We start from the raw sequence: 18,640 nt of genomic DNA on the forward strand, positions 1-18,640 counted from the left end.
TTGATTTAAACACTCCAAATTCCAACCTTTGAATACAGACTCAAAAGGGAAGAAACTGCATCAGTACTGAGCTTCCCTGAGCTGGATGGTTGTGTCTGCTAGCATCAGTTTTTTTTCCCACAATGTCCCAGAGCAGTACGATATCAGGATCTTGTGGGAAATTTATATTCATAGAGTCCTGCGTGCTTGTTTGGGGATTTTACTACCCACTCCTTCATTATGAATCTGTGTCTCCTCCTACGCAATTTTAAATAAAGGTTTAATTTCCTTTCTTGCCCTACCCACCTATCCAGAAGAACAAGTCATGGGCTCCTGATGGGAATGAAATCACTCTGACAGAAGCATTCAACGGAGGTAAGCTTTAGCCAACACATCTGCCTCCCAACATTTTCAAAGACCGTCCATGAGCAGTACACCCATTCCCATTAAGAGTTAAGGTTTCTTGTCATCTGGCTTTTTCAACAGCTTTGTTAACTGAAGTTTATTTATTTATTTTTCAAATTTCTATCACTGCCCATCTCCCCCCCGAAAAGTTGCCATCTCCATCATTCTTCTCCAACATGGTGCCTTCCATGAGATCTTTTGGATTATAATTCCCATCATCCATACGGGAAGAGAAAAGGTAGGAAAAGTTATTCAATGCATTGACTCTCAGGCAACTCCCACAAAAATTTTGTGGGACCTAATTCTGAGTAATCATGCATAGGATTGCCCCATAATAGTTGCATCTGGAAAATGGATTATCATCAGATTCATACATTAGGTCTACTTTCACCACAAGACTTCTCTGAAAAGTAAGGAGCTTCATAACACTACAAAAATAGGGCCTGTACTGTTTCTTCAAATTTAACATAAATAAAAACGTGCTGTTATTCAAGGACTTCAAGGGAAAAAGACTGCTAGATTAGCTTATCCCAATCTGATGACATCCTCCCCATGACATAACCGATCACAATTCCCATTACCAACACATCATTAGGAGGGTACCAGGGTGGGGAAGGCTAGCCTAGTTATTTTTAGATAATCCAATGGAAATTTATGTCAATTAGTCTCATGTAAGAGGACAATGGCAATTCATCTGGAAGAATTATCAGTTCTTTCCTACTGCAAATTTAATCAAGAGGCAAGGGCAAGAGGACAGAGGGGAGGAAACCATGTCTTGCATTTAATTAAATCATCTATTAAACCAGAGTCAGATTTGAAATGGTTCACTCTGCAACAAGAAAATTGAATTTGGAAGGAAGTACTCCTCAAACACTTCCCCCATCTTTGAAAGAAAATGTTGATACAATAGACAGCAATATTTCTTCATAGCTTTCCAACATATAAAAGAAAGTTGTGGGCTTGAGCCCAAAAGATTTTTCCGTAGTTACTTAAGCAGCCCTGTTTTAATTTGAGTACTAAGTTACATGAACGTAGACTGGAGTAGCACATCTTTTCTCTGAGTTATAGCAAAACCTTAAAGTCCTGTAGGAAAATCCAGAATGTCCAGGCTGTCTGGGACAGTTCCCACATATCTGGATGCATACCTGCAAAAAAGGTGTTTTAAGGAAAGCAGAAAAAAGAGTTCCTGGGGACCCACATAAGGCATTTAATTGGCTAATGTTGAGCTCCCAAGTACAAGATTGATTTATTTTGGTTCTCATCCAGGAGACCTGCTTCTCCTTTTTTTTTTAACATGCTGTCGCAAAACATGATTTGTGGGTCTGCCCTTCAAGATGGTCCTGAAGTGTCCACTTTAACCGGAAGGCTGTCAATGTTTTGACTGATTATTCAAACCTGACCAATTTCAGAGCTTTTACTAGCTACTCATTTCCCTTTTAGGCCCAAGTAAAACTGCTGCTCTTTATTTCCAAGTTCCCATTTACTTTCCATTATAACAAAAAGTCTCTGGAAAAATCATATTGGCATTATTGGAAGCAAAGTCTCTGTGGGCTTGGTAAAAGGCATACAGCCTGTGAATTACTTACCCAGGTTCACAGATTAGCAATGCAGAGCAATGCAGCTCTGCTTTGCTATTAATTGCATTAGAAACTATACCTGTAAATATAACAGTGTTGAGACTGGATTTCCCCCACAATTCCATGAAATGCACCACGTCCCCGAACCGAAGTGAGGGGTGACCAGTGAACACCACACAAGGCTGCTTGAAGTCATTGCTAAAATCTCCATGGATGCTGGGATAATGCCTCAGTTTGTTTGACTGGATGAGCTGGTATTTAGAAGGAGGAAGATGGTTATTTGCCTTTTTCTTTAACAATTATTTTGAAGACACATTTCAGTGGCTCTGTTAAACTGCCCTGCCCGCCCACCACCCCCAACGCTGGCCTCTGTCCCCAGAGGATAAAAATGGAATTTGGTCCTGCTTCTCAGTCTTCTGGCTAAAATTGTATGTAAAGTCTGCTCTTACAAGTCTACATAAATCAACTAACATCACAACATTGTGGGCTATACCCTCTGTGGCTCCCAGACACAGAAAGTGCAGCTCCCAAGTCAAATACGGTTCTCCTCTTCTGAGCATTTCTTCCAGCAACAAAAGCTGGAGGGTCAGCAGACAATTGTTGGGGATGAATTGTTCTGTAAAGTAAGAATTTCATCTCCAGAGAGCAGGGATAAAGGGATCTGTAAGCAAGTCTTGCCACTTTTAGGACAACCCAAAATTGCCTTGGTGTTGCTAATGGACATTTTCCTTGACAAGACAAGAGCAACTAATAACAATGCATTCAAATAAATGCATGCAGACTTCTGAAAACACATTCAATTTCTTCTTGTTTTCCATTAATGGAAAGAAAAGAAACCTTCAAGGATACCTTCTGCAGTATATTAACCAAAATCTCCAGGGGCTGGAGATAGGAAAAAAAAAAATCCAAACACATCCTCTAAGCTTAAATTGCAGCATTAAAAACAAGGGCATTCTCCAACAGCTTGTTTTTTCTTTCAAGAAAAGAAGATGCAATTTGGAAGGTCAATAAGCACAGACCGAAACTGCAAAAATCTATGAGGCTGCCTTTTTTTTTTTTTTTTGACAAGGCCAACAGATATTACAATCCATTTTGCCTTGATTTGACCTGGCAATCCCAAGCCAGTCTCCTCCCAGTTTTACAACTGGTAAGGAAGCAGCTGCAGTGTGACCAGCCTTCATCTCCCAAGCTTCCCTCAGACAGCTTACAGCTTAAAAGGCCTTTCATTGTAGCCTATACTGTTACAATAAATCACGGAGCCCCTGGTACTTATGGGCTTGGACACAAGAGACAGGAAGCCATCTAACTAAAAAAAGCAACAAATTGAATGACATTAGCTTTACCATAGCTTTAGATTTAAAATGACACCCACTTCAGCCACACCTGGAATGCAGAGTCTACAAAAACCAAACCAAGCAAGAAATCCTTATTCACGGAGATCCACTCATTTGCCCCAGAAAACCACCATGGAAAGCCTTTATTATTCCAAGTAACTTATATATTGCCACCTGTAAGGCTTTAGTCATAGAGTTGGGCTTGAGAGTCAGAGGGGTCTTCTGTTCATAAAACCCATAGAGTAAGAAGGAGCCACTGAAGTCATCAAGTCAGGCTGCCTCTTCAGTACAGGAATCCAAATCCACAACACCCGGGCTGTCTGTTTGAACTCATCCATAATTCCAGGGACAAGTAGCCTCAGGAATGATTTGGGTCTGCAGACCATGAAGGATTATAGCTAGCCAGAAGAAGCAAGACTAAGCTACATCTGGGCTGCAACTGGTCTTTGAGTGGTATGCCAGGGATGTTGTCTAAGAAGTATGGGTGGCCAGGCAAAAATGAAACTTAATTAAAATTAAATTAAAACTAAATAGCTTAACAAGAGTTTACATGCGCTTCCTCTTCTGTCCTACTAAAATTACAATTGATCAATAAATTTGCCCCGGTCACAGCCAAAGCTTCAGGGAGCCACATGCTCCCTAGGGACATGAAGATCCAGTTGTCCTACTCAGCTGAAGAAGCTACCTTCATCTTTCCTCATTTTAAAAGAATGAAATGGCAACAAAGCTCTGGACATTTAAGGAAACCAACTTACCTCTGCATGAGGAAAGGGAGGCTCTGGTAGGTACACCTTTGTCTGCTTGTTGTGACATAACCTAAAGTTTAAGGGAGAGGGCAAGACAATCCAGAATTACAAGCCTGTCTGGCCATACACAGCAAGCAACTGCTGCCACCTACTGCTCAACTCTTCAGCCAAAGCTTGGTGGTGGCAGCTGCCAAGTAGTTAAATGAATCTGGAGCCTTGTCCAGGAATAGAGGAACAACAAAACATCTGGGGATACTTTGAAGACTAATAATTTAATCACAGCATATCCCTTCCTGGCATCAGTCCCTGGATATTTATGTCACAATAAATCTGTAAGTCTTGAAGGGGCTAAAATGACTCTTTGGGTGTTTTTCTTGCATCAGACTCATATGCTTCCCCTTCTGTTGATTATCTGTAGAAAAGGTGCAGCTACAAAAAAGACATCAGCCAGTATGGTCTTTGGGAAAGAATCTCTGGGAGCTATCATTCAGCAACATCTGGAGGACTACCAGTTCCCCACCTGGCCTTCTTTCAGGATGGATGGATGGATGGATGGATGGATGGATAGATGGATAGATTTAGAGCTTATACCATTTTTCATCTGTCTCTCATTACAAAATGGTACGAAATGGTGCCTTCAGTTTTCAGCAGTCATGGTCAAAGGAAACTGCAAGGGCCTGCAGAAGAGTCCTGATGGTTACATATGAACTATGGCTGTAAATTGCCCACCCTATTTTAAAAATTTGCTGTATAGATTGACTAATGAAGGGGTTGGATATTTTAAATTTTTACCCTTTTGGGGGTGGATTCAGGAGTACTATCAGAAATGGGCAGCTGGGTGTATTAAATTTAATTCTCACTGCTCTCTTCATGATCTTAGGCAGTTTTACCCAAATCGCAATGTACTAATTAACTCATCAAGTGGCATCTCTGGGTGTTGCTTTTATCTTATCATTGGGTAAGGGAAACAGCATGATTCTGGGAACAATGTAAAAACTCTGGGATGTAGGCCCATACTGAGCACCATATCCAGAGAGAAATCTTCCCTGCCACTTGCTACTGTGGTTTCAACATTTTTGGGATGGTGGGCCTGTCTGAAAAGTTGACAACATGTTGCAGAAAACTCCACTGGAGGTAGAATATTAGTGGTGGCTGCTACAAAATGGTGAGTAGATTTAACTGCAAAATCTCTTCTAGTCTCCAGGATGCTCTCTATCGTCCCTACTTACTTTTACCTTCTTTTTGCAACAGAGGGGTGCAATTCAAAGCAAAGTACTTAAGGCGCTCTTAAGATAAGGCTGGAAGCTGGTTCCCTGCCTTGCAGAATGCCAGCTTTCCATGTTATTAATTACCATTCTAATTAAAAATATATTTTTAAAAAGCCAGATGAGACAGAGAGCCAGGAAGTGCTAATGGGGGCATACTTGTGCCTACTGGTGACCAAGGGGTGCCATGTTGATGGTCTCGGTGCTATCTGCTTCTGGGATCTCCTGAAAGTAAAGGAGTTCTCTCCTTGAGATACCTTTCTTTTCCCCAGATCAAAATTGGAACTCTTTCTGCTTTATAGCATTCCATATAGTTAGTGCTGATTTTCTGAAAAAAACTGTTTATGCGGTTATAAAGCTGACAATGCTCTTGGCACGGGGGGAAAAGGGATTTGAAGTCTCCTAAACAATCTAAAATGCTGGGTCGCTCTTCCCTAAGCTGGGAACCCTCTGACCACTTCCCAGAATTCTCAGCAATGGCCATGCTGGCTGGGGAACTCTGGGAATCCATGTCCAAACATCCCTAACTCTAGCACAGATTAGGAAAGGCTGTGCTAGTTGTTCAAAGCCATTGATCACAAACCAGAGGGCCTGATTCACACAATTCCCTTTGATCAAAAGTCAGAGAATGATTGTTGAAATAGAATTTACATTGTCTGAACCCACCACATAGATTACATAATGTATATAATAAGACACACAGCACTTCTCCACAGTGTAAAGAATCACCAGCTCAGTAAGATGTGAAGTATACCAGAATAGACAGAACAAGAGTGGGCAACCCATTGCATCCAAGCCACCTCCCTTTTATAGCTTTCAAAGGCCTCTGGAGTGGGTGGGCTCAAGCTTTTTGTTGGTGGGTGTTTAAGGGACAAACCCATAAAAGCTTGAACCTCCATTTTACCCCCAAAGAGCCCTGAATGCCCCCCTCCCCAGGCCAGCATGATTGTTCCCATTTCTCAGGAACGTATAGGTAGGAACTGCCTAGCCATGGTCTTGAATGTCTTTGCTGATAAATGGAGTCCACTGGTACCTACCATTCGGCAAAGATCTGGGAAAACTCAAGAGAGCTGTTTGCGACAGGTGAAATGAAGTAGAAGAGGGTGTTGGAGAGTCCGGCAGAGTCAATGTACTGATAGAGACATTCCAAGAGATCGTAGATCACTCCAGAGGGGTAACAAGGGACCAGCACATTTCCCCCATTTCGAACTGTAAGAGCTTAACAAAGATACAAGGCAATACAAATATAAGACGTACAGTTCCAACAGTGTCCAATTAACACAACTCACGAACATGGCATAACGGAGGCAGCTGCCCCTGTGGTTTCTCCCCAACGTGAAAGTACTGAAGTATACGGTTTCTGAACACAGAGGGTCTTTAATTGGCAACACAGCAAACAGTCATTTCTGTGATCAGAACCCGTACCTAATGCTGATTCATTTCATTAGCGATACTAGAGTTCTGTAGAGTAGATTCATTTTTCAGCTTTATGTACTAGTAATCCTGAAAACTGCACTTTTTTTTTCTGATTACCAAATGTCTGCACCCCACTTCAATATTCTATGCACAGCTGCTTCCAAGGTTTCAAGTTTGCATAAACTAAAGTTATCTCTGATATGTTTATTAATTATTTAAGTATCTTAATCTTTCTCTTCAAAACAAGGATTTCCTTTGAGATGTCGCAATAAAAACTGAGAACTCTAACAATAAAAGTGACAAAAAATAAGGACATTTTTCCTGTAAATGGTATAGAAAACAGTACAGGTAATACAGCTGGCTAATCAAAGCAAAGTTATAAATCAGGGGTTGCCAACCTTTGGGGCCACTGGGAACATAAAAGAATTTTGAGAGTATGTTATGGACATATTATGGCTGTCTTGGGAGGCAGGGTCAGACACAAAATGCCCCATGGTGGATATACTTCCAGAGAAAGCAATGGGCTATTACTTTCATTTTCCAAGGATGCCTTCGATATATATAAAGATTGTGCTTGAGTTTGATGGTTTTGCTTTGCAGCTTGCTAGTTTCTCATTTAATTTTTTCTATTTTTAAAAATAGAATCAAGTGGGTCATGGAGCCAAGATATCTGTGGACTAGCTGTTATCAACCAGACAACGTAGCATCATGTGTGACAATTCATACAGTGATTCACGTACCAATTCTAGGCATTACATGTCCGGGCTGCAAAAATCTAGATGGCAAAGGGGTCATCTTGATTTTTGCAGTCTAGCTGTAAATAAAGCAATTGTGTGTATTTGTGTACCAGCAATGCCATCGCATGACTTAATGCACGGATCTCAATCTCTTGACTTGTGGGCTGCATGTAGCCCTCTAAGTCTGTTTCAACGGCTTCAACAATACTTTGTAGGAACTAAGGAAATGCCCAGCAAGGCCAGGTGCTAAGCACCACATAGACAGAGAGGCTAGGCCATGGGAAGCACTCCAGGAGCCAGAACAGAGTATCTCAACCAGGGTTCTGTGGAAACCTAGGGTTGTGCAAGAGGTCACTAGGGGTTCCCTGAGATATTACAATTTATTTAAAAAATTATTTCAAATGTGGGCAACTTCACATTAAAGAGGTAGGTTTCCTTCTTTATTTTTAGTTTAAGAACACTTAATATATATATAGGCCTACCCACAAAATGAATACATTATAATAATTTGTTAACTTCTGGCCTATATTTGAGCCTGAATGTGCAAGGGTTCCCCGAGGCCTGAAGAATATTTAAAGGGTTCCTCCAGGGTCAAAAGGTTGAGAAAGGCTGAGCTAGAATGATATGGTGATCAACTCAGCCCAACGCCAGAGGTCTCCTGGCAACATTGAGTCCTGATCAGCTGGGCTACACAGTCCGGACCCTGAGGCCTCTCACATTTCAGGAACCCTTGCCTGTCCCCATACTCCATGGCACAGCTTTTCAGGTGGCCCTGAGCTCTCTGGCCAATGGGAGTGAGAAGGCAAGGCTTGGACAGGGAAAATGGGATGGGATCCTGGGGCTGCCTGAGAGAAACAGAAGGTAACTCAGAAGGAGGCCTGCTCTCTGCTGGGAAAGACAGTGAGCAAGCAAAATCTCTCTGCTGGGCAAAGGAAGGGAGGGAAACTTTGCTAGATGAAGACTGAGAAAAGAGGGGAAGCAAACAAGAGCAAGACTGAAGGAAAGAAAGCTCTCTGCTCGGCAAAGAGAGAAGGAGAAGAAAAGCAGGATTAGGACAGATCTTACTGGGATATTTTCCTCAATTCTATCATCTTGCACATATTTTTTCTAAGTCCATTGCCTATTGCCCAGTTAAGTGGCCAAAGTGAAATGATTTTTTTGCACCTCTGCTTAACAGTAAAGATTTTTTAAAGATACTAATTGTTTAATGGCATACCATGATATTTATTTTCTTCATTTTTGACTTGCTTGGTATGAAAAGGCTTTAGTGCTGCATCCCTTTAGGCCGGTGTTTCTCAACCTTGGGAACTTTTAAGATGTGTGGACTTCAACTCCCAGAATTCCCCAGCCAGCCATGGGAATTCTGGGAGTTGATGTCCACACATCTTAAAGTTCCCAAGGTTGAGAAACACTGCTTTAGGCTAATAAACTCACCCTTCTGCAGCATTTGCAACAATTTGAGTTTGAGACCCTGCCTTAGATTCCATAAAAATGCCTATTGCCAGGAGAGGGCAGCAGAATTCCAGAAACATATTTTGGGCTCCAAGAAACACAAGCCAGCAAACAGGTACTGGTACTGGTACATGGACAGGCACATGTACACATACACATGCGCACACACATATATTTCAAAGGATATAACTGTAGGATGGATTAAACTCTGCAAGTTTCATCATGCTGGCTTCCCAGCAACTGCAGCCCAGACACGTAAAATAATAAGCAACTCATCAAGAGAAGAATTGTGGGGTCTTGGAATGAAATAATTCTAATAGCTAGCAGGAAGGTAGAGCCAAGGGCTCCTTTGGACAGTCATCATCACTGCCCATGAGTCCTACTGAGAAGGTAGGTGGGATTTATAACATAAAATATCAGACACTACTGTTGGGACAGGTTGCTCCGAAAGGTGCAACTGCAAAGCAGGTTTTCATAGATGTCATCAAGATTCTATAGAACACAACACAATCCTGATTACAATCATAGACCAATCAAAAAGCAAGGAACATCCTAGATGAGAAATAGACAAAAGAAGAAAATAAGCCAAAGTACATGTATACATCATAGGGTCAAGGAAACTTGAAATATAGGTAGTCCTTGATTTACGATCGTTCGTGTAACGATGGTCTGAAGTTATGATGGACTCAGAATCAGTGCTTTATGGCCTGTAAAGCACTTCTGAGCGTTGCAAAATGCCGCATCATCACCCCCACGGTCACATGATCACATTTTGGGTGCTTGGCCACCAGCTCGCATCTATGACTGGTTGCAGCATCCCGCAGTCACATTATTGCATTTTGCAACTTTTTTGTCATTTTCCGGCAAAAAAACACCCATCGGGAAAGTTGGATTTACTTAACGGCCTGGGTGATTCGCTTAACGGCCATCGTAAAAATGGTCGTAAAATCAGGTCCAGTCACATGGTGATTTGGCTTACGACTGCAGCAACTTATGATGGAAATTCCAGTCCCAATTGTGATCGTAAGTTGAGGACTACCTGTACAAGGTTCTCTATAAGGAATTCAGTCACAGGTAAGCCTCAGAGAACAGAGCATACAGGAACTGGGCAGAGCAGATCCTGTCCAGCCCGTTCAGTGCAGAGCTGGACTGGACTGGACTGGGGATCAGAGCTACAACAGTTTGGTGTAGTGGTAAAAGTGCTGGACTAGAAACCAGGAGACGGTGAGTTCTACTCCTCTTTTAGGCAGAGCTGGCTGGGTGAGTTTGGGCCAGTCAGTCTCTCTCAGCCCAACCCATCTCACAGAGTTGTTGCTGTGCAGAAAATAGGAGTATCCTGTATGCCACTCAGAGCTGTATAAAGGTGGGATAACAACAACAATTACAATAATACAGAAGCCGACAGACAACGCTTAGCAAGCTCAAAGTGAACAGAAACATACCAAAACTAAGTAGGACTGGCAACCTAAACAGAAAATTATTTTACAACTCTTCCCACCTAGGAGGATCTAATTATATTTGTTACTCTTTTAGTAACTTTATTTTCTTGCAAGCTGCTGTGACAGCATTTGATTAAAAAAAAGAGGCTATAAAACTGGGCAAATAAAATTCTGCTCCCCCCCCTGATCATATGGAACATTTCAGGCAAGCTGGGAAATTATACTGTTCACACCCACCACGTTGTACAGCTCAACAATTATCAGCTTTGCCGACAGTGAAAATTAATTTGCTAGCTAATTCTAAATTTGTAATCACAGCTGTGGCGATACCTATCTATAAACCATGGGAGAAAAAAGAAAAGAAAAGAAGTGAAGAACATACCAGTTTTATAAATGGAAATTATAGGGAATTATTGATAAGTTTGGTTGTCCTTGCCAAGGGTTGTAACAATCAGCAGAGAATACAATTATTGTATGCAAATGGAGTCCATAATAAAAACAATTACTCAAAAACCAATGCTTAAATAAAAAAATAAAATAAAAAGCCAATCTGGACTATGTATGTTGAGCATAATAGTTAATACCATTGGGAGAAATACGAATTAATTAAAAGGACATACCTTCCTATGCACACACATATAACATCAGTCCCTTAAATAAAAATACAAGGACAAAATCCAAAATAGATTTAAGAATGTTTAATATTATTGAAATGATGAGATTCAAATGTATTTAATTCTCTTCTGATTGCAATCAACACTTAGAGCCCCCTTTCCCCACAGAGGGGAGAACAGATTATTTTATTTCATCAAAGCATTTTATACTGGACAGTCTCCTCTGCCCCATTCCTGCCACTTCCACCCAAATTTTATTGCTACTTGTATCTACCTTTATCTACTGAATTGCAGTGGGAGAGGGTGAGAATAACCGCAGAAATAAAAACTAAACCCTAACACAAGAAATCAAACCAAATTCTAATGGGGAAATATGCCCTTGTAAAAGCTCTCCTCCCTATGGCTACTGAAGTTCTGGCCTACTGAGGGTTTGCGCAGAAATCACCACTGCAGCTATCAGATTTCTACCCACCAATCTTCCTTCCCTTCCCTTTGAATTTGCTGTGTTTCAGATGCACTTGGATCCTGTGAAAGGTCGCAGCAAGCGAAATTCCAGCTCCTTTCCCAAACCTTGAACTTCTGAGAAAGAGTGCGGGAATGAGTCACCCAGGTGCTTTGGAAGCATTCTGGAGTATAAAGTGATATCCTCAGCATATACTTGGGAGTAACTTCAGGATCAACAGCAGGTTGATCCTGTCCCTCCTCATGGTCACTCATGCCTTGTCATCTTGCGTGTGGATTACTGCAATGCCCTCTACCTGGGACTGCCCTTGAAGAACACTCAGAAGCTCCAGCTGGCCCAGAAAGCACCAGCATATGCAGCTATAGATGTGCCTTCGTATGCCCATGTAATACCTCTGCTATGTGAGTTGTACCCATTACCTGCGAGTTTCTGGGCGCAATTCTAGGTGCTGGTTGTCACATAGAAAACCTTTCATGGTACAGGACCTGGATATCTGAAGGCCAGCCTTTCTGCCATCGTTTTTGCCCATCCCATAAGATCTGATAACGTGGGCTCACTTTGTATTCCATCGGTCAAATAATGCCATCTGATGGGGCCTAAGAAGCAGACCTTCTGTCGTGATGCCTGCCCTCTGGAATAGCATCTCCCTAGAAGTTTGAATAGGCTATCCCTTAAACAGATCTTTTACTTTTTCTGTTTTGATGTACTGTGGTTTTGTTTTTAATTTATAACCTGCCCGGAGCTGCTGTTGGGTTGGACAGTCTTGGAAATCTAAATTATATAAAATCAGTAAGAAAAATACCAGGTTCATAAGAGCAACCCAAAGACTTGCAAATGTGGGATGCACGATAGGTAAAATTGAAAAATGGTGGTAGAAGACTTCACTGTTTTTGCACTGTAAACAGAAAAATAGAGGGTGATACTGCACTCATGTCCTGCTTGTGAGCTTCCCAGAGACACCTGGCTGGTCGCTGCAGAACTAAAGATGTACTGCTCTGATTCAGCAGGGTTTTTTTTTTTCAAGGAGCACAGAATGTTTCAATCAAAGAACATTAAACCTTCCTCCACCTTTGCTCCCCCACAGCACAGCAGAGAGACAAAGGACTACGCAGCAACTAAACCAGTAAGATAAATCCACATATAGTCTTACAAACTCAGGAAGCTGAATTTTATAAAGCTAAATCCCTGATCCATCCAGCTTAGCATTCTCTATACTGGCAGTTTTTCCAACACATTTTTAGATCGCTGTCCTCAGTCTTAACTGAATCTGGGACATTTTCCATGCAAACTGTAAGTCCACTATTAAATTACAGCCTCCCAGATTTCTTGCTGTTAAGCCTAAAGCTGGGGAAGAGAGCAGGAATTGGTTCCATATTATGCAGAGGTGCAGCATGAAGGCCAGCCTCTAAAACTGTGGACATGTGGCCAAAGTAGATCATTTCTGGATTTTAGGTCCCGCTGCTTCTTGCTTCTGCACACTGTCCAGGGGTCAAGCATAGGAAAGGGGGTAGAGAGGGGAAATAAAGCTCCCAAAGACTGCAAGCAGATTTTAAGTTAGCTAAACAGAAGACAGCGTAAGACAGAATGGGAGATTCTGCTCAGAGCTTCATCAAAACAGAACTTATTGGCAGCAAAGTTGCTGCTATTTAGCAGGGAACAAACAGGGCAAACAATTTAATCTCATACCAGACCCATTCCAGAACAGTTTTTCCCCTCCCCAAAGGTACAACTTGCATCTCTCACTTACAGTACTATATTTGTGAGAGAGACAAAGGCACTCTATAAAAAAACTTCTGAACTGCTGGTGTTATGCCACAGAAGGAGAGAGAAGCAGCAGTTCCTTGGGTTCCAGGAATTTCAGAGGTATTTCCCACATGGGTTACAAGTCAGATTACAAAGCACGCAAGACCACTGCCCAGCCACCTACCAAGGTTACTGCAGAATTCTCCCACCATTCCATCCGGATTGGCAGTGGGAATCTGGGTGAGTCCAGTCAGGATGAGAACGTCACTGTTCTTAAGGGAAGCCTGGTCCATGGGCTGAAAGGCAAATTTGAAAAGAATCGTTTATTAATTAAATAAATTTACACAGCTATCCATCTTAACCAGTGGAACTCTGGAAAGCAAAGAAAACGATAGAAACACAATAAACAAACAGAACCCATTAAAAAAAAATACCAAGCAAGGGCCCTTAAAAATTGCTCTAATAATATATACATGCAGGGCTATACTAACAGCCAGACCCAATGCCTGGGGAAAAGCCAGGTCTTCATGGCTTTCCAGAAGGCTAATGGGGTCAGGGTCATTCAAATCTCAGGGGGAAGGCACCATGACAGAGAAGGCACGCTTCCTAGGTCCTACCAGGTGATACTGTTGCACCGAAGCAACCCAAAGCATGCCCGCCTTGCTAGATGTGTAGGGCAGACAGAAATCAATGGGGATAGGCAATCCCACAAGTATTTGGTGAGAAGAAATATTTAGGCTAATACGGTTAAAGGATCCCTGTGTCTCATTTGTGACAGAGTAAACTTCAGGAAGTTTACAAAGGATCACCCTTTAGTACAGAGATCTACAGCTTGACTAACCAGATTTGCATGCAGCCCCCAGAGCTCCTCCAAAAGCTGCTGCTGAATTATACTTTGTTAGTATTATAGAAAGGGGAAATTATTAAAGACACAGCAAGCAACCACATTCACTTTTCATTACATTTATTGGAATTAACTTTACTAATTGCCTGGCTCTATCCACATTTTAAAGGGCAGCTCCCCTACTCAAATGCTGGGCACAGCCTATGATCCTCTTTTTTCATATATATATAAATGTTAGTAAAAGTTTTAAACAGAACATAAAAACTAACACAAACTAATACAGAATAAAGAAAACAAGGCAAGAAAAAAGAGAAAGAAAAGTGCAGAAAGAAAGAAGAAATAGAAAGATGCTTCTGATTTCCTTTGAAGCAAATATAAGAATGATTACAAAATTATCTTACTCTATTACAAAAAATCTCACTTTTTTCTATTATCCATTTTTTTCTAATCATCAAAACCCCAAATCATGAATATGTTTTTTTCTGTTTCATGCAAAAGGCTATAAAGGGTTTCCAGTCAGCCATAAATGTAGATACTGTTTTTTCTCTAAGCAAAGAAGTCAATTTAGCCATCTCTGCAAGTTCCAACATCTTCACCAACCGTTCTTCCACTGGGATAGCCTGTGGTCCTCCTAAAGAAGTTGCAGACCCTGGACTTGCTAATTAAAAATTTGAAATTGACAATGAGCTTCTGTCTTGCAAATATATTGAGCTAGCTGGCTATACACATACAAAAATTTATTTCAAATCCAAATAATAAAGCACACGATAAGGAACCTGAGTCCAAGAAATGTGTGTCACATAGATGTGATGTTGAGTTACAACTCTTCTCCTTGAGTAGTATCTTAGGAACTAAGGTATTTTTGAACCTTTCCAGTTATACTTCTGCCCTATCATGGCTTCGACAAACAAACTAGATATGAGACACAAGTTGTTTATTGCAGCTTCCAGCAATAATTGGCATCCAGCCTATGCATACCTTGCCAGTGTCTATGGCTCTTAAATGCTGACAGATAGCTACTGGACAATTGTGTGTAGACTGTTTCAAAACGTATCTCTGTCCCAGCGGTGGAAGGTTGGGCAAAAGGCAAGAATAAACAAGCAGTGTGACAGTGGATGGGGAAAAAAGTACTTTGGACACACTTTCTAAAAACAAACACGCAACAAAATGCAGTAGCCGTGAGATGCTTGTCAAATGAAAATGCTGATAAGCCAGTAAATGTATCACTGAATTGGCTGTGGGAAATACACATAATGGTCATGCAGGATTCAATAGTCATAATTTCATCTTCTATTGACTCAAGGTGCTGGCATCGATTCTCCAAGTCAGCCTTCAAAATAATATACTTTAAAAGACTTTTGACAAATCTTCTGGGCTGCCCTATCTCCTTCCCCTGCCATTATCAGCTCCAGCTTTGCTTTCTAAGTCAAAAGTCAATTTTCATAAGTTATTGGTGCTGGGAGTTGTAGTGAGGAAAAATGTCCTTGTAGAAACTGTTCACTTCAAATGTCAGCTAGAAAACAGCTTCTGAGTTGCAGTTATTCGGACACAAGTTTTCTGATAGGAAAGACCAAAAATTAATCTTAGTCTATCAAACAGTGGGCATCTTGATGCTTCTAGAAAACTGAAATCAACAATCCTTTTTGGCTGTGTGCTCCCCAGGAATATAATTCTATAGTATACTTTCTTTGAAAATGGAGGGTCCATTTTACCCATAATTCCTGTGAAGTTCAAGCTGCAAGTACCATTGCTTATGGCAGCCAAAATAACCTCCTCTCCCCTCAACCCCATGCACAAGACAGAAGTGTCAGCAGACTTCTAGGAACTCCACATTTGGAGGATAACGAGTTTCAGAAAAAGAAATCCTAGAACAACTGTAAACAGCCCAACCAGTTCACAGTGTGTTGATAGATTGCTCGGGGAGGGAGGGAGGGAGGACCCCAATGGGGAGAGGCAATAGAACAGAATACTTTGTACTTTGTATTCTGCCACAGTCTGTCACAGGTCCAACTTCTCAGGGCAGTAAACAGTTAAAAGACTTGCATCATATATTGCTTTGTTTCTCTTGAAAGCCATATAAGGCAGTGAATATGGAGACAAATTATGGATCTTATGAGAATTAATGTACTGGAAACTACAACTATAGCACAGTGAAACTTGCCCCTAGAAGAGGAGGGTGGACAAGTTGGCAGGCAGTTTGTCTATCATTTCTTCAAAAAAGATAGTTCCAACAGTGATATCAATGGAGCCTGGCAGCAGTCTTACGTTGTGAAATATGTGGCATTCACTTCCTTTCTCTCTTATATGAGAGTACAGGGAAATCTTTACATTTAAAAAGGAAAGCTAACAAGATTTGTAGTATGGGACTTATAATAAAGAATAAAATGTTCCATTGTTACTGCATAGCTCATCTATAGTGTCTAGCAATAAGCCCAAATACACATTAAGAACTTTAGACTACAGCAAGCATGGACAATCTGATCCCTGTAGGCATCTGGGACCACAAAATCAGCCCTTGTCAGCATGGTTAGTGGTTTAAGAATATGGCAACCATAATCCAAAACATCTAAAAAGCAGCAGATTTCTTCCTTCTGCTTTAGCTTCTTAATCATTTGGGTTGTTCTTTTCTGCACTTTTTCCACCTCTAAATATTCTTTCTCAAATGCAGAGATTAGAACTATGAAAAGTATTCTAACTGTGGTCACGCTTCAGATTTGCATACAGGAATGTTGGCAGTAGCAATTTTTTTGATTCTATTCCTAATCATTCCCAACCCATTTTTTTCTCCAACAGGAGCCATGCATGGGGTCAATTTGATCACCACAACCCAGAGAAGCCTTCGGTTCAGTCGCTGCCAGCTCATAAAACCTCCATAGCATAAGTGAAGTTGGGATGTTTTCTTGCCCCAATCCCAAGAAGCATCACATTTATTTTAAGGTATACATTTGTTATGATTCATGTCCCTGAATTATTTTCATTTTACATTTTGATTTTAGTTGCCTTGAATGCTCAAATTGAGTAGAAAGGTCAGATATGAACAAAACAAACAGAATCACTTTGGATCTACTTATATTACCAGCAATTCCCAGTTGCAGGGAACTCTAAAGAACAACCAATTCTCTGCTCAGTGAAGGATACAAGTACAGAATTCCTAACAGACCACTGCTTACTCTCTATGTAAATACCTTCAAATGGAAGAAATGCTCTACATACATTTTCCTAGGATTTCTCCAATCCATGCAGAATATTGCCCATGGGTGGGGAAAAAGGGGAATTGCTATGTGCCTACTATTTAAATCCAACCAACACAAACCACTGAAGAAGGAGAATTTCACCCCACCACAAAGATGTGGCACCTGTGGATGTGTTGTAAGGAGTGAGGATCCTGAGACATAGGAAACCTTCTCGTAATGTGACTGGATGATCCAATTGGAGCTGCCCAGTGCATATCCAGAACTGAGAGGAGTGACTTGTACTGCACCAAAAAGTTCCTGTGGGAGGAAGCAAGAACAATTGAATTCGTAATGAAACGATCCCAGAAAATAATTTCCACACATACTGTTTTTATAGTGAGATGTAGTCTTAGATCACTGAGCTGATCTCCATGATCAAAGGCAATACATCCATGAAAGACAAATGTTGGATAACCAAGAACTGGAGAATGCTAAGGAACCCATGACCTGCTTCTGGTTTTCCCAGAAACTTTCTGTGGGTTTCTGTGAGAACAGGATTTTGGGCTTACATCTTCAGTAACTATACTTAAAGCTGTTTTCTCTTTCTTTCTACAATTAATTCATTGTTTATATTTAGGACAATATGGAAATTATTTTTTTAAAGGAACACAGAAAAAAACAAAACAAATATGAAAGCAGCAGCAGCAGCAGAAAATTATAACCAAAGTTCTTTGGGCAAGGGGAAAGAATCTATGGGTCTGGCAGATTTTTATTTCATCCAGATTTTAATACAGACAACAGATAACTCTCCTATGATAAAATGGATACAGGAGGAAAGAAGCAAGCTACAGATTTCTCCCCAGATCCTTTTTTTGGAGAAACTCACAATCTTCTGGGAATATCCCACCAGCTGGATCTTACTGAGTGCAGAGTTAACTTCCTGCATATTGTAGCATCTTCTCCATGTTGCAACTTCAACAGCATCCTTCAGGGGTGCAGGAAGCATCCTGGACAGAGGCACATTGGATTAGGATTGCCAGTGTAATAAAATTCTGGACTCATTTGCTAAATTTCCAGAGAAGGAGATCACAAGGAGAAAAAAGAATAGGCTGGAGACAACCACTGTGATTCTCAACTAGTGCCAATTTACATCTAATGAAATGGGGTGAAAGTCTAGTCTTTATTTTATTACATTTCTAGCATGTTCTATTTTTGAGAAATTCAAACATTAGCTGTGGTTTCCACCCCACTGATGTTGTCTCAATGCCCTGTAAGATAAAACAGCTTCAGAGAGCAAGAGCATGGCTGATCCAAGGTCCACAGCTGAACTGGACTGGTGCTACCAAACTCCATCCTCCGATATACATATAGTGATCTCACTGGGGGGTGGGGGTGGCCAATCCAGGTTCGGTATCGAGTCTTGCCCCCAGGAATTGTAGTCCAACTTATCTGG

At 41.1% G+C, this 18,640-nt stretch overlaps 1 protein-coding gene across 1 annotated transcript in view; it reads right to left on the reverse strand.

The window, feature by feature from the left end:
* The window catches only part of INTS9 (integrator complex subunit 9), a 64,185-nt gene that overhangs the window by 17,213 nt on the left and 28,332 nt on the right, over positions 1-18,640 (reverse strand). The window contains exons 7-12 of the mRNA XM_063300755.1: positions 18,074-18,194; positions 17,371-17,505; positions 13,355-13,466; positions 6,344-6,524; positions 4,051-4,111; positions 2,041-2,212 (exon numbers count right to left, since the gene is read on the reverse strand). Of these exons, the coding sequence (XP_063156825.1) occupies positions 2,041-2,212; positions 4,051-4,111; positions 6,344-6,524; positions 13,355-13,466; positions 17,371-17,505; positions 18,074-18,194 (782 nt within the window). The remainder of the gene's footprint in view (positions 1-2,040; positions 2,213-4,050; positions 4,112-6,343; positions 6,525-13,354; positions 13,467-17,370; positions 17,506-18,073; positions 18,195-18,640) is intronic.

The sequence above is a fragment of the Candoia aspera genome, chromosome 1 (assembly GCF_035149785.1).
Source record: "Candoia aspera isolate rCanAsp1 chromosome 1, rCanAsp1.hap2, whole genome shotgun sequence".
NCBI classification, from domain to species: Eukaryota; Metazoa; Chordata; class Lepidosauria; order Squamata; family Boidae; genus Candoia; species Candoia aspera.